Source organism: Psittacula echo (genome assembly GCF_963264785.1).
Source record: "Psittacula echo genome assembly, chromosome: 11".
NCBI lineage: Eukaryota > Metazoa > Chordata > Aves > Psittaciformes > Psittacidae > Psittacula > Psittacula echo.
The window spans coordinates 17,168,347-17,189,445 of NC_137746.1; the positions used below are offsets into that span (position 1 = coordinate 17,168,347).

The window sequence follows — 21,099 nt, forward strand, 5'->3', positions numbered from 1 at the left end:
TGCTTATTGTCTCTTATGTAACACCCAGGGGGCTTGAAACACAGAAGCTTTCAGTCAAACAACATTAGCATTTTTGATTGAACAAGATGGGACAATTCCCACAAAAGGTACAAGAGAATTATACTGTGAAGTCCCGGGACTGTCCTACCAATTACATATGAAGTATACTTCTCTGACATTCATAGCAAATACTATGAATGCATACGTTGCCTAAGTACAGAACTACACAAAGGTTTGGTTACAATTCAACTCAAGAAACCAAGAAATGCTCCCTTTCAGGGAGCATTTTTCCCAAACTATATTCTACAATTCATATTTTTGTTTGTTTGTTAAGTCTCTTCTGAAGAATCCATCTCAACTCATCCTAAATCAGGAATTTGCACATTATTCTGGTGCGTCTGTTCCGCTACCCTGTAAAAGCCCAGCAGCAAGGCAAGGATCTGGACAAGTATCTGACCTCTGCATCTGAAACTGGCAAATCCTTACAAAACTGGTACCTGATGCAGAACAGCAAAAAAGCAAAAACACAAACCAGCAAAAAAAGTCAAGATTGCATCTCCTTCAAATCCATGTGTTGAACACACCTGAAATACATGCAATGGCTTTATTTCCCAAAATTGTCTTTACTAGTAGAATCTGGTAACAAAAAACCAGTTCTACCCTTCAGCATCCTACCACAGCTCCTGCAGAAACCCCCAAACACCAAAACCAATTCACAACACAGATACTCTACAACTACGTAACAGGATCCTGGCTCATGAGCACCAGTATGTGGCAAGCAGTGGGGATCCTGCCTGGCTGAGAAGACAGTGCTGCAATCAGCTAAGAGAATCTTTATGAGCATTACTATAAATGCTATATAAATATCTATAGTATTTGAATCTAGTGTAACAGTATACTGTAGTATATTACTGAGAGCAAATGGGAAAAAAAAGTAGAGGGGAAAGAGAAAATATAAGCGATTTACAATCACACAGGTAAAATATTTTATTGACACAAAATGCCACAAAGAAGTCAAAGATAAAACTCAACACCATTAAGGCATATATTGTTCTTGGTCTTCAGAGAAAAGCCTAACCTCAGACCTGCTTCTGTAACTTACTTTTTGCATTTTTCTTGTACACCATCAATATATCTCCTTCCACTGTCTCAATACGCTCATTCTGAATAAAGATTCTTAACCTCTTAAGCTATCCATAGTTGCAGACTTTCAGTGACATGGTTTACATTTGAGTGAACTTTTCCTAGTCATGTACACAGAAGGTGTATGTGGAAGGAAACCTGAGAGGTCAGCTATTCCAGCTCCACAGCCCAAGGCAAGGTCTGCTAACCTTCCTCAGACAGGTCTCTGTTGATCCATTCTTTGGAATCTTCTAAGTGAGAAGTACCTCCCAGCCTCTGTAGATAATCTGCTTCAATACATATTTCAATACACCTGTGTTTATGTCTAACATAAATGCAAGTCAATAACCTATTTCAAATACAGAGACATGAATAGAATATAAACTGCTAAATGCTGAAGTTTTTTACTTATTCCAATAATTTCTACTGAAAGTTCAGATTTCTGTGAACTAAATCTTCATATTGCAGTTTACTTCCAGTACTGCAGTGATGAGCTCTTGAGTATTCTCTGGGCACAGTTTTGGCCAGGAACCTTTTTTACCTCCATTTAACAAGCTTCAAAAGAGTAGCAAAAATGTCTTCATTGATTTTGTCTAGATTTAAACCAGCATTTTTTAGCTGCTTGGTTACTTCACAGTCTACTTGTTTAGTTTGTTTGTCTGCTATATACTGTCATGTAATCATTCAGCCAAGTGGCAAATCCTCAGATCTACTTGACTGTGCTTTAAATCCCTTTTTAAAAATATTTTACTTCTGACGTTTCTTCAACTATTTGTTAATAATCAGATTTGAAAGCACCATCCTACAAACAGCATAAGTCATTCATTCATTTACAAAGAACTTAAAGGTGCAACTTACTTACAGATACACAACTCTATTTTCCCTATCCTAATATATTCCATTTCTGTAGTTAAATTACCCTTAATCAGGAATATTACAATAGTTGTCTCTGATTTAGCTTCCAGATTCTTGAGACCTCATTCTTGCTGCATGTGCTCAGGAGCAACTGGAACTTCACTCATCCCTTTGTCTTTGAAACCAGAAATCAACGGGAGACTATAGACTGCCTGAAGGCTGCTGCATGTTGCATCACTGACCCTCAAATAGACACTTCTTGTTTTGTGCTTGTGCTTTGTTTTGGTTTTTAAATGAATTCCATTTGTTTCATAGAAGCTCCATATACAATTACTTTTACTTACTTATTAGTTCTACTGCAGGCATTTTCCACTCTTTGTTCCTGTCCATTGTGCCTCAATACTTCCGAAAATTTAAAGACAATTTCATAAGTTTAAGGGTAATGAAGTGTTTAGGGACGACACAGACTACTCTTACCATAAAAGGTATGTCTAGCACAGTTAGGCAAAATTATTGTTAGAAATAAAGTTGATCCTCAGAAAAGGAAGAGGGTGCAGTAAGGAGCCTCTGAAGTTCCTCATGTTGATTAATAACATGTTTAGGCTTCAGTGCTTCTCTATAGTCAAGTTTTCATAGCCTGAGTAGTTGCAAGACACTAATTTATAGATTTTTTTTTTTTTCCAAAAAGTTAAAATACAAAAACCCAGTAAAAGACCTTTAAAACATTAAAAGCTCCAGCTATCATTGATCTGAATACATACATATGAGTGGGAAATCAAATGTTCATTTTTAATTAAGGAAATTAGCCAAGATGTTCTGCATTATTCATATCTTTAGTCCAGTATCAGCTTTCTTAATGGGTACATTTAGGGTACTGTGAGAAGGGTTTCACTGCTTTTATTCATGGAAGGAAATTAATCTATCTCCCTGACTTGTACTGTAAGTCTGTTGTGAAAACTGTAATGGTCCAACAATTCTTTTGATGGCACTACTTATTTCCTATACTGTTGTTTAGCTTACTCAAAGCCTCCAGGTATTTGACAAGTCATGAATAAAAGAGCAAGCATTAATACATTCCTCTGAACTACAAGGTTCAGTGTTGAACTACAACATCCCTGGTTGCTTGATAACATTTGGGAATGCACAGAACTGCCACAGGAAACACCTGAAATAACAGTGGCAGGTTTAGGCTGCTGCTGTAACATTTGGAAGAGGCAGTGTACACCTTCAAATGTTGACAGATACACAGTGTTTATAGCAGTCTGTGGCATTGGTAGCCTACACATATTGATGTCCACCAGACCTATTTTATTTGCTTTTAAAAGATACTGACACATTGGGCAGTAAAAATGATCAAGTGTTATAGAAATGATAGGTTAGAAAGTGGGTGTTAATAAATTGATACAGCCTAAGAGAGATTATATCATACGTATACCAAGGATATGAGGGTTTCCAGCAGGGATACTTAGTAAACAGAAATTTCAAGTTTGTTAGAATTTTTCCTGTGATTCAAAAATCTTAATAACATTCTACATATATATTTGTAAAGTCACACCTTTCAAGGGTACAAAACTTTTAATATCATTTGTTGATTTATTCTATCAATTTATTGATTTTTATTGCATCAAAAGGAGCATGACCAGCAGGTCAAAGGAGGTGATCCTGCCTCTCTGCTCTCATGAGACCTCACTTGGAGCATTGTGTGCAGTTCTGGTGTCCTCAACATAAAAAGGACATGGAACTGTTGGAACAAGTCCAGAGGAGGCCACGAGGATGATCAGGGGACTGGAGCACCTCCCGTATGAAGATAGGCTGAGAAAGTTGGGGCTGTTCAGCCTGGAGAAGAGAAGGCTGCGTGGAGACCTCAGAGCAGCCTTCCAGTATCTGAAGGGGGCCTACAAGGATGCTGGGGAGGGACTCTTCATTAGGGACTGTAGTGACAGGACAAGGGGTAACGGGTTCAACCTTAAACAGGGGAAGTTTAGATTGGATATAAGGAAGAAATTCTTTACTGTGAGGATGGTGAGGCACTGGAATGGGTTGCCCAGGGAAGTTGTGAATGCTCCATCCTTGGCGGTGTTCAAGTCCAGGCTGGATGAGGCCTTGGGTGGCATGGTTTAGTGTGAGGTGTTCCTGCCCATGGCAGGGAGGTTGGAACTGGATGATCTTAAGGTCCTTTCCAACCCTAACTATTCTGTGATTCTATGATTTTTTTTTTCATATATGATCTATAGATCAATAATGATATTTATTGATTTTAATGATTCTAATGATTATTTAATAAAGCAGCTCTACATTTCATACTTGGAGGCCACTGTAGCTGAGTATGAACTGAATGGTTTTTACCTTTCTTTTTACTATTGTCTTTTCGACTTTTCCTGTGTAATGCCTGACATGACTGCTCCAGCTGTTTGTGACTGAGGAGGTTTATGTTAAGGAGGGAGACACCAGTACCCAAACAGTTGTTAGCATAAGCCTAAACGTTCACATGCAGTAGATCACTTATACCAGATTGCAAGTTGCAAGATTAAAGATAAAATATAAAACCCAATAAATGAAGGCAGAGCCCTGAGCCTTCTCTGAACTTCGTGGCAGGGTCAGTAAGTTAGTATATATTAGTATATATATAATATATATTAGTATATATATGTTTCTAAAACTATATATATATATATAGTATATTCATATATATATGAACAGATCAGATTTTTGCAATCAGGAGCATTTTTTAACTTAAAACATTTACTGTTAACCACAGTTAATATAAACAGTGAAACAGTGTAAGTTTTCATACTATACTTTGTCATTGTGTTTTCTATCTATAGCACACACCATAATCAGGCAGCAGCTAGTGACACATCCTGATTCTAAAACTGTATTTACATTTTAATAACAACTTAATGAATGTGAAAAGTGCAGGCATTTTCATTTTTATCTAAAGCAAGCCAAACATATGGTAAAATGCGGGACCAAATAGTTAAGTTACAAAGACTGATACTGAGCAAACTGAAAGAGCTGCCCTAATTTAAAATTATTTCAGACTTAATTACTACCAAAATAACAGGAAAATAAATAAACAAAGATAGACTTATAAGGGAGGACTACAAGTTAAAAAAATAAATTCTAAGTACTGTAGGATAATCAAATCAAGTTAAGCTCTTTCTGCCCTACATTCATAGAAGTGAATTGCAAAGGCTACGTGCAGCACATCAAAGATTGCCTTTCTGAACACACTTGGCTAGCTAAGGAAAAAAAGAGAACAGAGTTTTCTGCTTGCCAGTTCTGAGGGAATCTCAGTACAAGCTACTCTGCTTGGGTGCATTATCAGAAATAATCAAAGTATGATTTTCCTTTCCTGCCACAGATCCACACCCAAATCCACACTCATTTTGATACGGACATGAAGGGGCTCTGACAGACCAGAATAGTTACTTGACAGCCTAAATACTTACTTGGACTTCAAAATTCATATTCTCCAGAAATTTCTGGTTCATTGTCTCTGCAAATTTGTTGATGGCTCTCAAGAATACCCTAAAAAAGAAAAGCAATGATACAGGTAAGTGAATGTAATCTCAGGGAATCTCTTCCAACCATACTGATGAAAACACATTTAAACACTGAACACACTAGAAGTAGCAAATTCACACATACATGAACACAGTGGATGACATTCTGTGCAATGGGATGTTATTTATAGGCTGTTATACATTAAAAACACAAGTACACAGTTGTTTCTTCATTCAAAAAGTTTCTTGATCCCCATAGAAAAATATAGACAATGTAATCTCTTTTTTTCCCCTCTGAACACTGTGTTGCGTGCCTGAGAAAACACAGAGAGCAGTCCTTTCAAACACAATTTCACTTTCTATTTGAGAAGCCCAAATCATTTACAAGCATTATTGCCTTCTCCTCCTGAGCTTGGCAGGTGAAAGAGTTCCTGTACTTACATTATGAGTTCAGAGCTGCCATTGCATTTTCCCAACTCAAAATATTCTGTGCCCTTCTGGGTTTCCTCAGAGGTTGGGGAGGCAGGGAGCGGGGGGAAACACCACTGCCCATCTTGCTCCTCAGGTTGATGATAAAATCATATTCAAAGCTTATTACTATGGAGTTATTTCTTCCAAAGGGAAGAGAGTTAATATTATCCCTCTGGCTTGAAAAGCAGCACCTATTTATGCTCTTTATTAATGCAGCAAGATTAAGGCATGTTTCTAAAACTAAATTCTTTGTATAATTTTCCAGCCCAGTACCACTGTAAAACAAAAATCAATTGTATCTCTAAATATTTATAAAGTTCATTTAAATAATTCCGTTTCATTCCATTTACAAGTTTGAAAACAAGTGATCCATTTCCCTCTGCTTCATAGGTAAGAGTTTTAAAAGTTTTAAGGTAAAATATTTCTAGGCAAACACTGTGGGAGCAAACACAACAGCCAAAAGAGGTGAACACAAGGGAAAAACAATCCAAACTGTTCAGATGCAATGACTGACTGTCAACTAGCTATTCCTAATCATAGAAAAGGTCTAATAGGCATAATGTCCACAACCCCCCCCCACCATCTTAGCGTTCATAACATCTGAAAAAGCAATAATTAGTATCATTAGCAGAAGATTCAGAGACCACAGGATACTCATATGTTACTGTCAAAGGACCACAGTATCCCTCGTGTTGGATTCTGTGTGGTGGTCTGGTCTCCCACCTCAACAAGACAAACACATACAAAAAGAAATAAGAGAGAAGAAAACAAGCAAATAAACGTGACAAAGAAACAATCAAACACATCTAACGGATTGGGCATGACACCTGATTTCTTTAGTCAGGGGACACTGTATGCCTGAGGAAGGACATGGCAGAACCTATAAACTCAGAAGTACCATGGAGATGAGACCTGCTGTTCACCATTTTTCATACAAGCATTTGAGAGCAGTGAACAAAATCAGTGTGCATTCAAATAAGCAAAGAGAGAGGTTTTATGCTAGTCTTGCTCAGCTATGCAGCTCCTTCCTGCAGGATGCTGTGAATGCCTGAATTTTATACTGGCTTAGAAGTGATTAGACAGATCAAAGACAAAAGGAAGGAGGACTAGTAAATGTCATTGCCCACTGAAGGCTGGGAGAACACAGCAAACAGTGCTACTTCTTCCCAGCTCTGCTGTTTTACTGTTCCCTAGGCAGCCATTCCTGAGGCAGTACCCGGAGTAGAACAGTCACTGAAAGGAATTTCACTCTCACCAGCACCAAAAGAAGAAAAAGAAAAACTCGCATGGGCTAAATTCTATTTCTTAATGAAGGATAAAGCAAAAGTTCACATTTTGGCAGGGTTATGACAGGGACTGCTGGTTAACCACAATGCAGCAGTCCAAAGAAGCTCACTGCTTCACTGGGGCAACACCTTGACTGGCCAGACTGAAATCCTTGGTTATGATCCTGGCTTCCCAGGAGGAAAAAGTTCTTTGTGAAAACCTAAAGAAGAATAGTTTCTTTGCATTGACATAAAATTCCTCTGGAATGCTGATGTGATCAAGGAAATAGTCATTTGTACACAGTGTTACATCTTGCCAAGTCCTTTTGTTTAATCTGGTCAGAGGGACACCACAGTATTAATTACAACAATACCTGTGGCACTGAAAGGTAACAGACTTCCAAAGGTGCTGTGTTGCTCTGCTGCATCACCACACACATTCAGATAAGCTTCTCTCCAGTGGTCTAGGCATCGGCTGGTCCCGTCTTCTAACACTAGCTCAGCTAATCCTGCCAGCTGAATTAAGGGTATGATCTGTGAAATGCTGCCATCAGATCACCTTAAGTTCAAGAAACCTACTTTTGCTCAATACTGCTCTTGCAGGTTATCGTCACTCTCCTACACAACCTCTGCACACTCACCAACTTGCCCCTGTACCCACTGCAATTCTAGCCTCTGTTGGTCTGACCAGGCTGTTGTACTTCCTTTTTAGCCTTTCTTGGGATCAAATCTTATTCTGGAAGATGTGATTTCCTCTGGAGCTGCCCCACACTACCCACAAGCAAATAAACACATTCTTCCCTAAGGCTTCACACTTATGGGTACATTTATCTCTACAAAACTGTCGGATGCTTGACACAAACAGTTCAAGATTTTGCAAAAAAAAGGGGATTCTAAAAAGAATGGTCTACTTGAGACGGCACAAAAATTACACAGCAAGACAGAATCGCAGGCGCCCACATCTTATTCTGTCTTTCAGCAGCCCCATTACTCTTCTGAGTAGGAGTTTTGGGTCAAGGTCTTTTTAGCATCATGTCTTTTCTCTAGAACTATATTGCTCTGGGTTCTCCTTTGATTTACAAAGTATATTTCTTGCCAACTCACATAGTCAAGTTCTTCAGCTCCAGCTGCTCGGAGATAGCACTTCCCTTCACTCCAACTCTTTGAATGGAGTAGAAGGGGGTACCCTCCATTTCTAATTCCCCAAATTCCCTCTATTTACACACTACTCCAGCACCTACAGGGAAACATGCCACCCAACTATCCTGTTTAGGCAGGATCTGCTGTGGTGCTGATAATTTGCCTTACATGAAAAAAACCCATACTTTTAGGTGCTTTGTCTTTTAGCACAGAAATATCATGCAAGACACAGTAGAAATAATCATAACATAGACATGAAATTTATTAGTGCCAATCTATTTTGTAATATGGACATATTGTGTGTCATATTTATATATTTTGTGAAGAGCTTGTGGTTTAATGTTAGCCATACAGGAAGAGCTTCAGGGACACCCAAAAAATATTGATGTACTTAATGCCCAGTAAAAATTACTGATGATATTTAAAATATTTATGGTGTTCTATACAGTATAATCACATGTGACCTATCTTCTGGGACTACCCTGTTCGTTCTCACAGATATTTTTATCTGACATAGTGAAATGACACATTTGCAGGAAGCATGCAATAATTCCAGACTGTCAGGTTCCAAATATTTCCATGCATTTGTATTTCGCCTGAAGGGTGTATCTATTTCTGTCATTGGGAGTCAGGCAGTAGGTTTGAATTCTTTTCCTGGCTCCTGCCAATGCCATGCTCTCCTACCTCAATGACTCCAGTTCTATATGCCTCAGTCTCCCCTTCCACCAAAAAGGGGCAATTAACTCGTCACAAGTAGGAAGTTTTGAGATTTTTATGAAAACAAAAGAATATATAATTTTAATAATAATTAAAACACAATAATTGAGAGTATATCCCTGTTTAAACACCAGAACATTGATCCAGAAGAAGAGAGCTGAAGTCATTTGATTGGAGAAGCCAGCATTCCTTTAATGATTATTCATAACATCAGTTCTCAATTACAACTGACCTAACAGAGAAGGTACAGCTAGAAAAGAGATGGTAGGAAAAGCGTGCCCCAGAACAGCTCAGAAAATACAATATGTACTGTCTGACCTCAGAAGAAGTTACTGAGAAAAATTACTGGAAGGGTTTATCTTGTCATGATGTAACAGAACCTCATTTCCCTTGCTCCTGTAACGGATCATTGGAGCTTACCTTTTCTCTGAACCGGAGGCTTGCTGCTTAGTTTTGCTTTGCAAGCTCAGACTGATATAGACTGACTAAAGGAGTGGATCTTGATTTCTCATACAGATAATGTCATGAGATGTTTTTTCTGTGTAACATTCTTCTCACATTTTCCTTTATTTTTAATCATCACACAGGACTACAAATCTGTTCTTTCAGGTGTTTAATTTTGCTAACTTTTCTACATTTACTTAATAGGAAACTTATTTCTTATAAGTTTAAATAGTTGTGGTCTAAAATTGTTGAAATTCCTTTACCCACAATAATTTCCATGCTATTTATTAAGTTTATGGGAATTGATGCTCCTAATTTACTGTTTATACCAGTCTCTTGGGCCTGGAGATTTATGTATGATCTACACAGGCCAGTCTCTGGGCTCAATCTGGATATAAAAAGGCAAGGGTTTGGCATCAGACAGCAACAGAATCACCATGGTTCAACTGCTGCTCTCTCCTTTAGCTTCCTAGATTTCTGCTTTGCTTCTGCTGTATTGTCAGAGAAATTGCTTTCAAATTTTGGCTTGAAAGAAAGCCTAATGAATAGAATTCAGTGCAAATGTACTTAGGTTCAAATACTTCGACGTATGTTACAAATAGGGATAAAACGATACCATAAGTACTTCATATAAATAACTTAAGACAGACAAAGCTGAAAATTTGTCATCCTAATATCACAATGTGATTTCAAACTGATTCTCTCTCAAAAATAACAAACCCAAACCAGAGAGGCTGACATGAAGCAAAGGAACAATTTTGTATTCATAAACAACATGACATTAATCAAAGTAGGATTTCAAGGCTATTCCTTAAAAGATGATGACTCTATTTAACAGTAAAATAGGTCTGCATATTGTCCTTGCTTTTGAAGTGCAAATAGGTGATAAACCTCAAATACAGATCTGGAACTCCAAGTTATTTTTACCAAACAAGTTAGAATTAGTGCATCAACTCCTTGCAGCAGAAAACAAAGAGATGTTCACAGTAAAACAAAACCACCACCACCACCACCAAAAACCCAAACAAAGAAGCCCCGTTATATTGGCATTGCCTGTTCTCAGGTGGCTCTGCAAAAGCTGGCCTTTTTCTGCACCTAGTTTCAGATCCAGACCCTTCTGGGTCCTCAAAGTTATTTTGGGAAAGGTGCCTAAATCAGGTACAGAATTACAAACCTTCCCAATATGATGAATTGCCCTCTCCTCTGGCTCTCACGCAGGAATTTTTTTCCAGCAGTGGTCCAGCAGCAGTGAGATTCTCTTCAATGCCTTTTCAAGTTCACAAGGCTCTAAAATTTAGGAGTTCACTGCTTCAACTTTGAGATGAGTAATGCAGATATGGAGTGAAGGCTGAGTTAATTCACTTAGGTATTTATGAGCATCAACTCAGACTGTGTCACATTTGCTGTGATGACTGATGCAATGACAGGTGGAAAGAGTTAATCAAGTACAAACTTCTACTAGATAATCAGTAGAGATAAGCTTTGAAAGAATATTATTTCCTATGCCATTATGAAAGCTCTTACTGAAAGAAACCATTATAATGATGGAATAGATGTATTTTTCAAGTCATGTCTGAAAAACAATGAAGGACACCTTTAAAAGAAGCCCATTCTTAAAAATCGTAACTTCTTACCACAAACCCTTTTGTGGGATGTGCGTTTCTTCCAGAGACTTTGGTCCACAAAGTCAGAAGGAGTTACACTAACTTCAGTTTAGTAGGCAATTTGTTTGTCTTCGAAGGCTGATCGATCACCAGTTTCATCGGTGAAGCCTCTTCCTTCACATGTGCAAATCTACAAGGTTGTATGTAAAATAAAGAGACCAGCAACATGGGTAAAACCCAATCCCAAATGCTGATCATTGCCAATAGCTGAAACAGTGATCAGCAATTATAAACTAAACCTGGAAGATATGAACTTTGCAGAAGAGAGCTCAGAGAAGCAACCAGTGTGACAGGAGAGGTTAAACATGCACACTTACTATTTCAGTGACCAAAACAGAGCAGGAGGAGAAAGCCTGAGAAAACTGGTGAAAAGATAACAACAAAAATCCATACAAAGCAACAGCAGAAATCATCTGAGAGCATGGCAAGCTGTCACTGATAAGAAACAAAGGCCAATGCAAGATGAAAACACTATTGCAAACCTGGTAGCTACGTGAAGCCTGGTTATTAAGAGCACAATAATGGTAACAGTCAGGAAGTAATCGAGTTCCATGGAAACTGGCAAAATATGGCCAGTAGTGCAAAGAATGTAGTGCAATTTATCATACTTCTCCCTTGTGTCAACTGAGTACCACTATAGACTAATTTATTTTGTACATTCATATTGAATCCTAATGATAAAGCAATTGTCATTCTGCTAAATATCCAATGTATGGCCTGAGAGTCTATCCAAATAGCATGGTCAGAAAATAACTGCTTAAAAACCACTGCTGTCCAGCTTCTCTTGTCTCAGTTATAAATGTTTTGTTATGTACAATTCATTTCCTTTATGAGTATTATTTGAAAGTTTATCTTGAGTAGCTATGCCAAGCATACAAAAACATTATCTGCTGTAAGGTATCAACTGGGCAGCAGTACAACAGCAACAGCCAGAGGAAGGCAAGAATGAGCAATTGCTTTGGCCCTTGGCTATAGAAACTAAATTTCCATTCGAAATCCCTTGACTTTGCCCAGAGTCTCTCTCTCTGTAGCTTTTCCTTCAGCATCTCCCCAAAGCATGTTTTAAAGACTGCTTATGTCCCATTTAGGAATCAAAATACATTTTCAAATCTGCACATTAGGTGCAAATTTATGACAAACTCTTGAAAAATCTGATATTTAGCACAGTTTAAGAAACTTCATAGCTTGAAAACTAAGCGCACGAAAAGCTGTCTAATGGACTCTGATATAAATAACTCAGTTGGGAAGATATAGTCAGTAATTTGCCTTGTATTGGGAGCAGCTTCTCACTTCAGTCTACTCTCCTCTTTAGTGTATTCTAGCTAACAGTCTGCAGAGTAAAAACAGTCTGAATTTAAAATGAAATTAAAGATCACATGGTGTCTTTGGTGCCAGGTCAAGGCTGGGAATAAGATAAAAAACTGAAACCTGGTTATTAAACATGAATGTGCAGATATGGTATATCAGGATGCCATACGCTAAAGCAAACTCTTAGGGCCTTCACTTTTGAAGGAAGTTTGAATTGATATTGTGAAATTCTTCCACACATTTTCCACCTATTAACACTAATTTACCATGACTGTGATATTTGTACATATCATTTAATCTTCATTTCTATACAGGTAAGTATGGTGCAGAGGTGATACTTCAGTAAACACATTCTCATGGCTGTCTCTAGGGCCTATTTCTAGAAATTCATACATCAAAAATAAAATTGGAGAATTACGTGAAGCTAATGGATAATGCTGTGGGTTGGTTTGCTTGGGTTTGGGGTGGTTTTATTTAAGTAGCTCTGTATTGCATTCATATTCTCAGCATAAAACATTAAAGGTAAAATGTAGGATATGGGCTTTGCTTTTACTTCTCCTTCATCACGTAAGCTTTCTGCATTTTAAATCCCTTCTCTATACCTGCCTTATATTTATAGCATATGTACTTTTGATTTCTCAGGTATTCTTGTTGAAAATACTTAGTGAACACATAATGTCTTTCCTTTTAGGGAATCCTGGCTTTATCTGAAATGAAGAACAGGATCTCTCATTACAGGTACAGACTTTTGCCTCTTGTCTAATTGCTGCTCACTTGAGCTTAGTACTTTACAGCCCAAACTTTATCAATGCTGAAGCTGCACTGAATTAGCACATTATGAATTTTAAAACAGATCATTATGCATAACTTGCAGGTTATTTTGTGATGCTGCTGTTTAAAAAATATGAAAATAACTGTTCAAAATATTGCTAAATATGAGAAAAATTTACATATTTAATTTCCCTAAAATCCCTTCTAGGTAAGAAATGCTGGCTGAAGTTACTCATTTGCACCTGTGTTCTACAGAGTGGAAAACACTACTCATTGTCTTACCCCTAAATGTTTTACTAAAATTAAAATACCTGAAAACATACAAAAAAGATTTTTACAACAGGGCACATAGCAAAGAACCTGAGAGAGTTCCGTGAGTCAAAGTTGCATCCAGAAAAATAACAGTATCTTACTGACTTGCTGAAAACATCAAAGTAACAAGTTGTTTTTCTGTGTTGAGTTCTCTCCGCTGAAGTTTTGCTTTTAGTTCAGGGGACCTCATACTCTGGAAGCAGAAGCATCCTAGCAGTTGATGTCAAGGAAGCTGAGATGCTCTGTAGTGGGAGTGGGAAAGGGGTATCTCACAGCATGTTTTCTCTGCATTTTAGATAAAAGACTGGATGACTGCAGTCAGAACGCAGCAGGCATCCACTGTGTACCCCAGCCATGATATGCGATAGCCTCTCTTGCTGAGCGGATGATCTGCTGCAGTCACCACATAATTAAGTGTTTAGATTCTTGGTAAGCAGATAATTTCACCACATGGGTAACAACAAGCAACATGCAGAGTTAGTGCAGAATAAGCATCTTGAAGTATTTGGTGCTAGAAAGATGCAGTGATTGAAAAGTAGGGTTACATCAGACACAAACACCTACAGATAGAAGAAATGTTCTCTGTTAGGCTCATAACTGACTGTAAAGCATTAAATGACTGAGTCAGACTTATCAGCCACAGCTGGAAGTCTAACTCTCCATGGAAGTAAATTTACAACCCACAGTGAAACAACTGCCTCTTCTCTTTATCTGCCTTATTCCTTTCCCCAGTGCTAACCTTATGCCATTTGCCCTAGTTACAAGTACTTTGTAGGGACTGGGAAAAACAACTAGGAGACAGAGTTACCCTGTTGTAATGGCAAGGAGATACAAATTTGAGAATCCCGAGACACTGTATAGCAAATAGTCCAGCAAGGAAAACCATCAATCAGTCAATAAAGTGTCCTTTGCCTCTGAAAGCAACTTCATATTACAGGGAAACTGCATTTCAGCAAGGACATTTTCAGTCTCATAGCAAAATGAAATTGTCCAAGGAAACACCTTAATATTATACATTATTAAAGAAATGACTAGACAGTACAAACTGTTTGAACTTGTTACACTGCTTCATTAACCCGTTTGTGCACACGTGCATAGAGAATCTTTTCATTAGACATTTATACCTGTTGCTTAAGCTACTTTTCCATATATCAAATTCACACAGCTCTGCAATATGCCATAAGCCCATGTGGAAATGCATTCTGACCCCCTGAAAATTCAAGCCCTTAAGAAAAACAACTGCATTTCTGTCAAGTATGCTTAGGCCAGTCAGAAGTTGCCAGAGGAAAAGGAGATCAAAGAAGGAGTTACTTGTATACAACAGCTCAGCCTTCTAAATTCTGCCTCTTGTGGTTTAAGCCCAGGCCGTAAATCAGAACCACACAGTCTACTTCCCCCCACCCCCACCTTTCTTCCCCCCGCTCCTGGAGGGACGGAGAGGAGAATCAAAAGAATGTAACTCCCAGGGGTTGAGATAAGAACAGTCCAGTAACTAAGGTATAACACAAATCACTGCTGCTACCACCAAGAATAATAATGATAAGGGAAATAACAAGGGAAGAGAATACAACACCTCACGACCCGTCGACCAATACCTCACCCCACCCAGCAATGATCCAGCCCTTCCAGGTAACTCTCAGTTACATCCCCTGGCATGACGTGCTGTGGTACGGAATACATCTTTGGCTAGTTTGGGTCAGGTGTCCTGTCTCTGCTTCCTCCCAGCTTCCCCTCCTCCCTGGCAGAGCATGAGACTCACAAAGTCCTTGGTCAGAGTAAACATTTGAGCAGTAACTACAAACATTGGTGTTATCAGCGCTGTTCCCAGGCCGAAAGTCAAAAACACAGCGCTGCACCAGCTACTAAGAAGGAGAAAAAATGACTGCTACTGCTGAACCCAGGACATGCCTCACTTGCACAAAATCAACCACAACACCATCACCCAACCATAGCTACATAAACGCAGCTTAATTCCCAATACATCTTCGAAAAAGAACAGTAAAACTAACCCAAGGTACTTGTGTTATGTTTTTCATCTTAAGCATAAATAAATAAATGTCCTTTTTATTCTCTGAAAAACAAATAATGAGCTAAGCAATATTTTGAGCAATCTGTTGAAGCATAGCTTGAGAGAAAATATCTGAGTTTTCTTCTACATTTCCTATGACAACAGAAGCACTTCATAGCTATAATCAAGGAAATAAAGTTAAGGAGGAGGTTTTTTCCTATTTTCATAATTAAAATGTTATTCTTGATTTGAGAATCTCATCACACTTGTTATAAATTTAACAGCATATTATAGCACCAGCTGGAGAAAAAGATAATACAGGCTCTTATCAACTGGATTGGCGTACCCTGTGTGCAGTTAGATCCCTTAGTGCACGTGAACAGTCACAGTACCCACTGACATCAGTACATACATCACAGTATTAAATACTTCCAAAACACGAAAACATGACAAGCTTTCATTTCCAGACAGGTGAAAGACTTTGAATTAATGTGATACTTAACTGAGAAATTAACTATTTTGGGGGTTTCTCCCTTCCAACATGACATGTTCTATGACTCTGCAATCTAGTGAGTTGGTAGTAGCAATACAGTCTGTAGATATCTCCCATAAATACTTCTTGCTTGTAACATGCACGTTTCCCTATGTTCTGCCAACTGTGTTCAGTTTCCCTTCTCTCCAAATCTCTATTATAAATACCATTCCTACACAGTAGGCTTAAATTGGGATACAGCTGTGTAAGTTTTCTCTTCAGAAAAAAAAAAAAAAAAAAAAGCAAAAGCAGCCCAACATCCATTGTTGTTACTTAAAGGTTGAGGCTACACTTTTAAAAACATCATCTCCTCATAAAGCAACATTTTGTCAAGTTTCACAGGACAATACTATAAGCAGCTACTTCTTAGAGGACTTCTTCTATCCAAAGGTAGAGTTGTTCAGATACACATGTACATACAGGATGGAAAACATGTTTTTCCAAAGTCAGGTTTAGCAGAGCCATTCACAGATGATCTATGAAAACTCTGCTGTCCTTTTCAGAAAAGCAATCCCTCCAGTCCCTTGCTCAGTGACAGGCAGGAACTTATTCTGCTTCATTTCACCAGTTGGCCACGATCTAATGATACCAACAGGATTTGTAGTTCCTGGCAGTGTGAGCAATGGTGAGGCACTTGGGGATGCAGGTGGCACTGATGTGAAGCCGTAATAGGATTTTGCTGAATTAATGATGCTGCCCAGACAGGTGAGCTACATGAGAACTAAGTCCTGAGGGTGTTACACAGCATTTATCAGCAAATAAGCAACTATTTTTAGTACGTATAATGAAAGGAAATTGGCAATATTTCCTGCTCTGTTGCCAAATACTTGTAGTGCTAAACCTTTCGAGTTTAAAGGAGCTGGGGAACACTTGACTCCAACAGATACCTGAAAACACTCAGATATACAGGTTATGAAAACACGTTTTAGAAAAAGCCTAACTACTGGTGTTAGAAAATAGCCTACAGTGTTCTCTCACGTGAGTTTTTCTGCAAATAGGATCTGACTTTGAAATGTGCTGGTGAAAAACATTTCCTTTTCTTTTTAAATATGTCAGCAAGGTTCAAACCCCAATTCAAATGGACACACGAACAAGGAGAGCGCTTACTAAGCCACTTTGGACTGGACATCAACTGAAACTGATTGCAGGTACTGACTACGGTAAGATCGAGTGCTTTCAAACTCTCCCTAATTAATTACCATTTCAAACCTAGAACAGAAGGAAGGGTTGTGAAGTTTCCTTTTGGTTGCTAGCTCCCCATATAATTTCTTTTATTTGGTAAATTTGACTCCCTACGCACTTCAATGATGACAATAAGGCATGGGAATTTCCTGGGCAGGGAATGATGTGTCTCTAAATACAAATTATGAACAGCTGAGAGATAAGCAAACTATTTGGTATTACCTAACCCAGTAAGCAGTTCCCCACAAATGCCATCTACCTAGAAATTACTGCTTTTAACAAGCTAATAACCAATAGTCTAAGTACCATAAGTGGAATTAAGTGCACATACAAGCAATATCAACTGTAGGAAGTGTGCAGTAAGCAACTTTCATTAGAAGAAAAGTTAATTCAATCTACCATGGAGGATCACAAAAATAGCTCAGATATTATATTCTTATAATCCTCAATAAGGATTTTACTATTTCCCGAAGTGTTTTGCCCCGCCTAGCATGCCACAAAAAAGAAAGTGCACTTCCCATCTTGCTGTTAACGGAAGGGGAGGAGGGGGAGAATTGGAGTTCATTCTGCTTTTTGATTCTCAGTTGCTAGTAGAATACTCCCAGCACAGTGGGACTAGTACACACAGCCTCTGCCTCCTTTAGATGGGCGTTGAGAGTCAGAACATGCTTTGAGAGCAAACAGGATATTATTTAGAAGTGATTTACAGTAATTTGAGTTAAATCATTCCATCTTGGTAGAGGCAAAGCTTGACTAAGTTTACTCAATCAGGCCTCTACTCTCATTCTTTCAATTCACCTACCACAATTTCTCCTGGACATGAATGTGTCCTTTGGCCCTTATAAGAAGTCATTCTGTCTTTCTTTTCCCCTGATCTTTACCAGACATCTAACATTTAGTGGAACTATCCCTGATACCATAAATGCACTGTCTGACTTTATTTATGTATAAGAGTAATTTGTGTAACCTGCTTATTAATAACACTTTTACTCACAAACAGGACCACACTTGCAGCACTGGTTATGCTCTTTGCTTTCCTCTGCCTCTCAGTAAACACACTCTGATTTTACATTCCCATACTGCAAGATTTCCTACAGCAAAACTCCTCCAATGCTCACTTGCCTTGCAATTTACAAAACACAAGAGATCATCCAGGGGAGACTGTCAGGCTCTGTTGAATGCCTGTAGGGAAGAAGTGCCAGCTCCATTCTGCCACTGGCCAGGTTACACAACAGACATGCCTTACAGCCTGTAACTAATATTTCTGCAAGTTCAGAAAGAGGAGACTCTTAAGGTAAAATACCTCCTTGAGTGTGTAAGAAGGTCTGAATGCATGTAGCCTCCTGCTCAGAACAGGGGAATTAAGAAGGCAAAACAGCTATGCTAACCCTTTGTCTGGGTTTTATTTTCTTCTCTCACTGTTATTTAAAGAGACCCCAGCCTGCTCCCTTGTGACTTTTTTCCTGCTGCTTCTCTAGTTTGAAGTACAACATGTTAATAAGACAAATTTAGAAATCTAAATTAGTCTCTAGTTTATATCACAAAACAGCCATCCCCTCAAAAAACCCCCAAAACCAGATTTCTATGAAGACTGACAATGAAAATCTACTCTCCCAGTTTTTCGTATAACATAAAATTAAGACATGAAAGTAAGATCAATAACTCATTTCCTTATGTAATCTTGGGAAGAGCAGCATCATCAAAGAGTATAAACAGTGCCAAGGCAATTTAGGTAGGCAATGTGTTTACAGAGCACTGTTAAATAGCTTCTAAACTGGATTTTTAATGGTTTTTTTTATGCTGACTTCCTTCTCTAAATATTTTCATTTAACTTATCCAGTGCAGGGTAAGGTGTAGAGCAACAAAACCTGCCTGCACCACATTGCCCCACAAAGGTCAGAGTCATTAAGAGGCACTATGAGTGAATTCACAGCACGACCAGTGCATTTCTGTTGTCAGTAACTGAGGCAATGGAGATGCTACCAAGTGAAACCCAAGCCCCAAAGGCATATTCTTTGAACAAGGATTGATAGTTCCCCTGCCCCATAAAGAAAACCCTGTACTTGTGAATAACGTAGATGTTAACAGCATTTCCTCGATGAGAGAAACAGTTTCACATATGAAAGGTTTGATGTGCTTACATACAATAGAAGACTGTTGGCTTCCTCTAGTACTAAGCTGATACTTCTAAAGCGTAATCCTTGCTACATTAAAAATAATTGCCAGTTGAAGCACCAGCACTGATTAGATTTTACCTTTATAGGTCAAAGGCTGGCTCAGAGAGAGAAACAAGTGGGCTGAAACTAGTATCATTTACAAAATCTTACCTGGAATGAACATCTTATCTGTATCTGCCCACCTCAGAAGAGGGGCTTGCAATCTCCCCACATGAACATGAGTGCATGAGTGACAAAGTGAGGTTTAGGAACCTGAGGCCTCACTGCCACATCACCCACTAGAAACACAATTCTCACTTTGAATCATGGAACACAAAAAAGAAAACCTTTTCATGTAATATTATTCCATTTGAACCCTAGATAAAAAGGTGCCCAATATCAAAATTTAACATCATACTGCTGTAACCTTTCTTAGCAAATATTTTCCTCAAGACCAAATACTCTCAGGAGATTAACAGCTTTATTAAGCATCCTCTGTTCTCTCTTTTTCAATACTATAAAACCGGAAGAGTGAATTTACATAACTGCGGCATTTCAAATAAACAGCATCTATGGACTTTCAAGGCCAGGTTGGATAGGTCTTGGAGCAACCTGCTTTAGTAGAATGTGTCCCTGCCCATATTCAGTTCTTAAAAGTGGCCTATAAGAAAGATGGAGAAAGACTTTTTAGCAGTGGCTGTTGGGATAGGACGAGAGGTGATGGTTTTAAATTAAAAGACGGAGATTCAGGCTGGATGTGAGCAAAAATTATTTACAATGAGGGTGGTAAAACACTGGCAAAGGTTGCCCAGAGAAGGCGTGGATGAGCCATCCCTGGAGATACTTCAGGCCAGGCTGGATGTGGATCTGAGCAACCTGATCTGCATGGTGATGTCCCTGCTCATTGCAGGGGGGTTGGTCCCTTCCAACCCAAACTATTCTATGATTTTATAAGAGGAGGAAACCCAGGAAATAAAAGAATTAATCCACAAGGTAAAGCGGTCACATGCTCATGGCTACTTTTCTGTTCAATTTCTTCTACACACACACACAGACACCTGTTAAACCTCCATGTTTGAAATTCTTCCTCCCAATTTCCACAAATAAATACATTGAACGAACTAGCTTTGTTTAGAGCAGCCATGTGTTTTATATTCTCAGCCCAAGCCTCCCTTGCTTTCTTCTGTTATATACTAGAGACACAAAAAGGAAAAGCCAGTACCTCAGAATGGCTAGGAACAATTATTAGGAAATAAATCTTCACCTAACCTATCCTGTACTCCATGTACTAGCCTTTTCTTGCTGCCAAAAACATTCATTTCTAACTGAAGCCCATAATAACCAAACAACCTCACACCATTTCCTTTACTCTTCAAACAAGCAATATTTCAAAGACACTGAAGAAATCCATCTGTGAAATGGTGGCCCAGCTGTCTGAAACCATTCTCAGTCTGGAGATACACAAAAATCACTTCCCATTTTGACCTAATTCAGTATCCCATGATATAGAAATGATAAATTGAAAAGAGCTCTTGTGGCAGCAAAATCTACCTAACGTGAAACTTTACTTACATCACTTGCAATCTTAACACTGAGACAACAGAGATCCTGTGACTTAACAGAGATCAAACAATACCTTTTTCATC

General features: G+C 38.5%; 1 protein-coding gene across 1 annotated transcript in view; it reads right to left on the minus strand.

The window, feature by feature from the left end:
* The window catches only part of DOCK2 (dedicator of cytokinesis 2), a 167,788-nt gene that overhangs the window by 45,565 nt on the left and 101,124 nt on the right, over positions 1–21,099 (minus strand). The window contains exon 30 of the mRNA XM_080627460.1: positions 5,430–5,508. Coding sequence (XP_080483586.1) covers positions 5,430–5,508 — 79 coding nt within the window. The remainder of the gene's footprint in view (positions 1–5,429; positions 5,509–21,099) is intronic.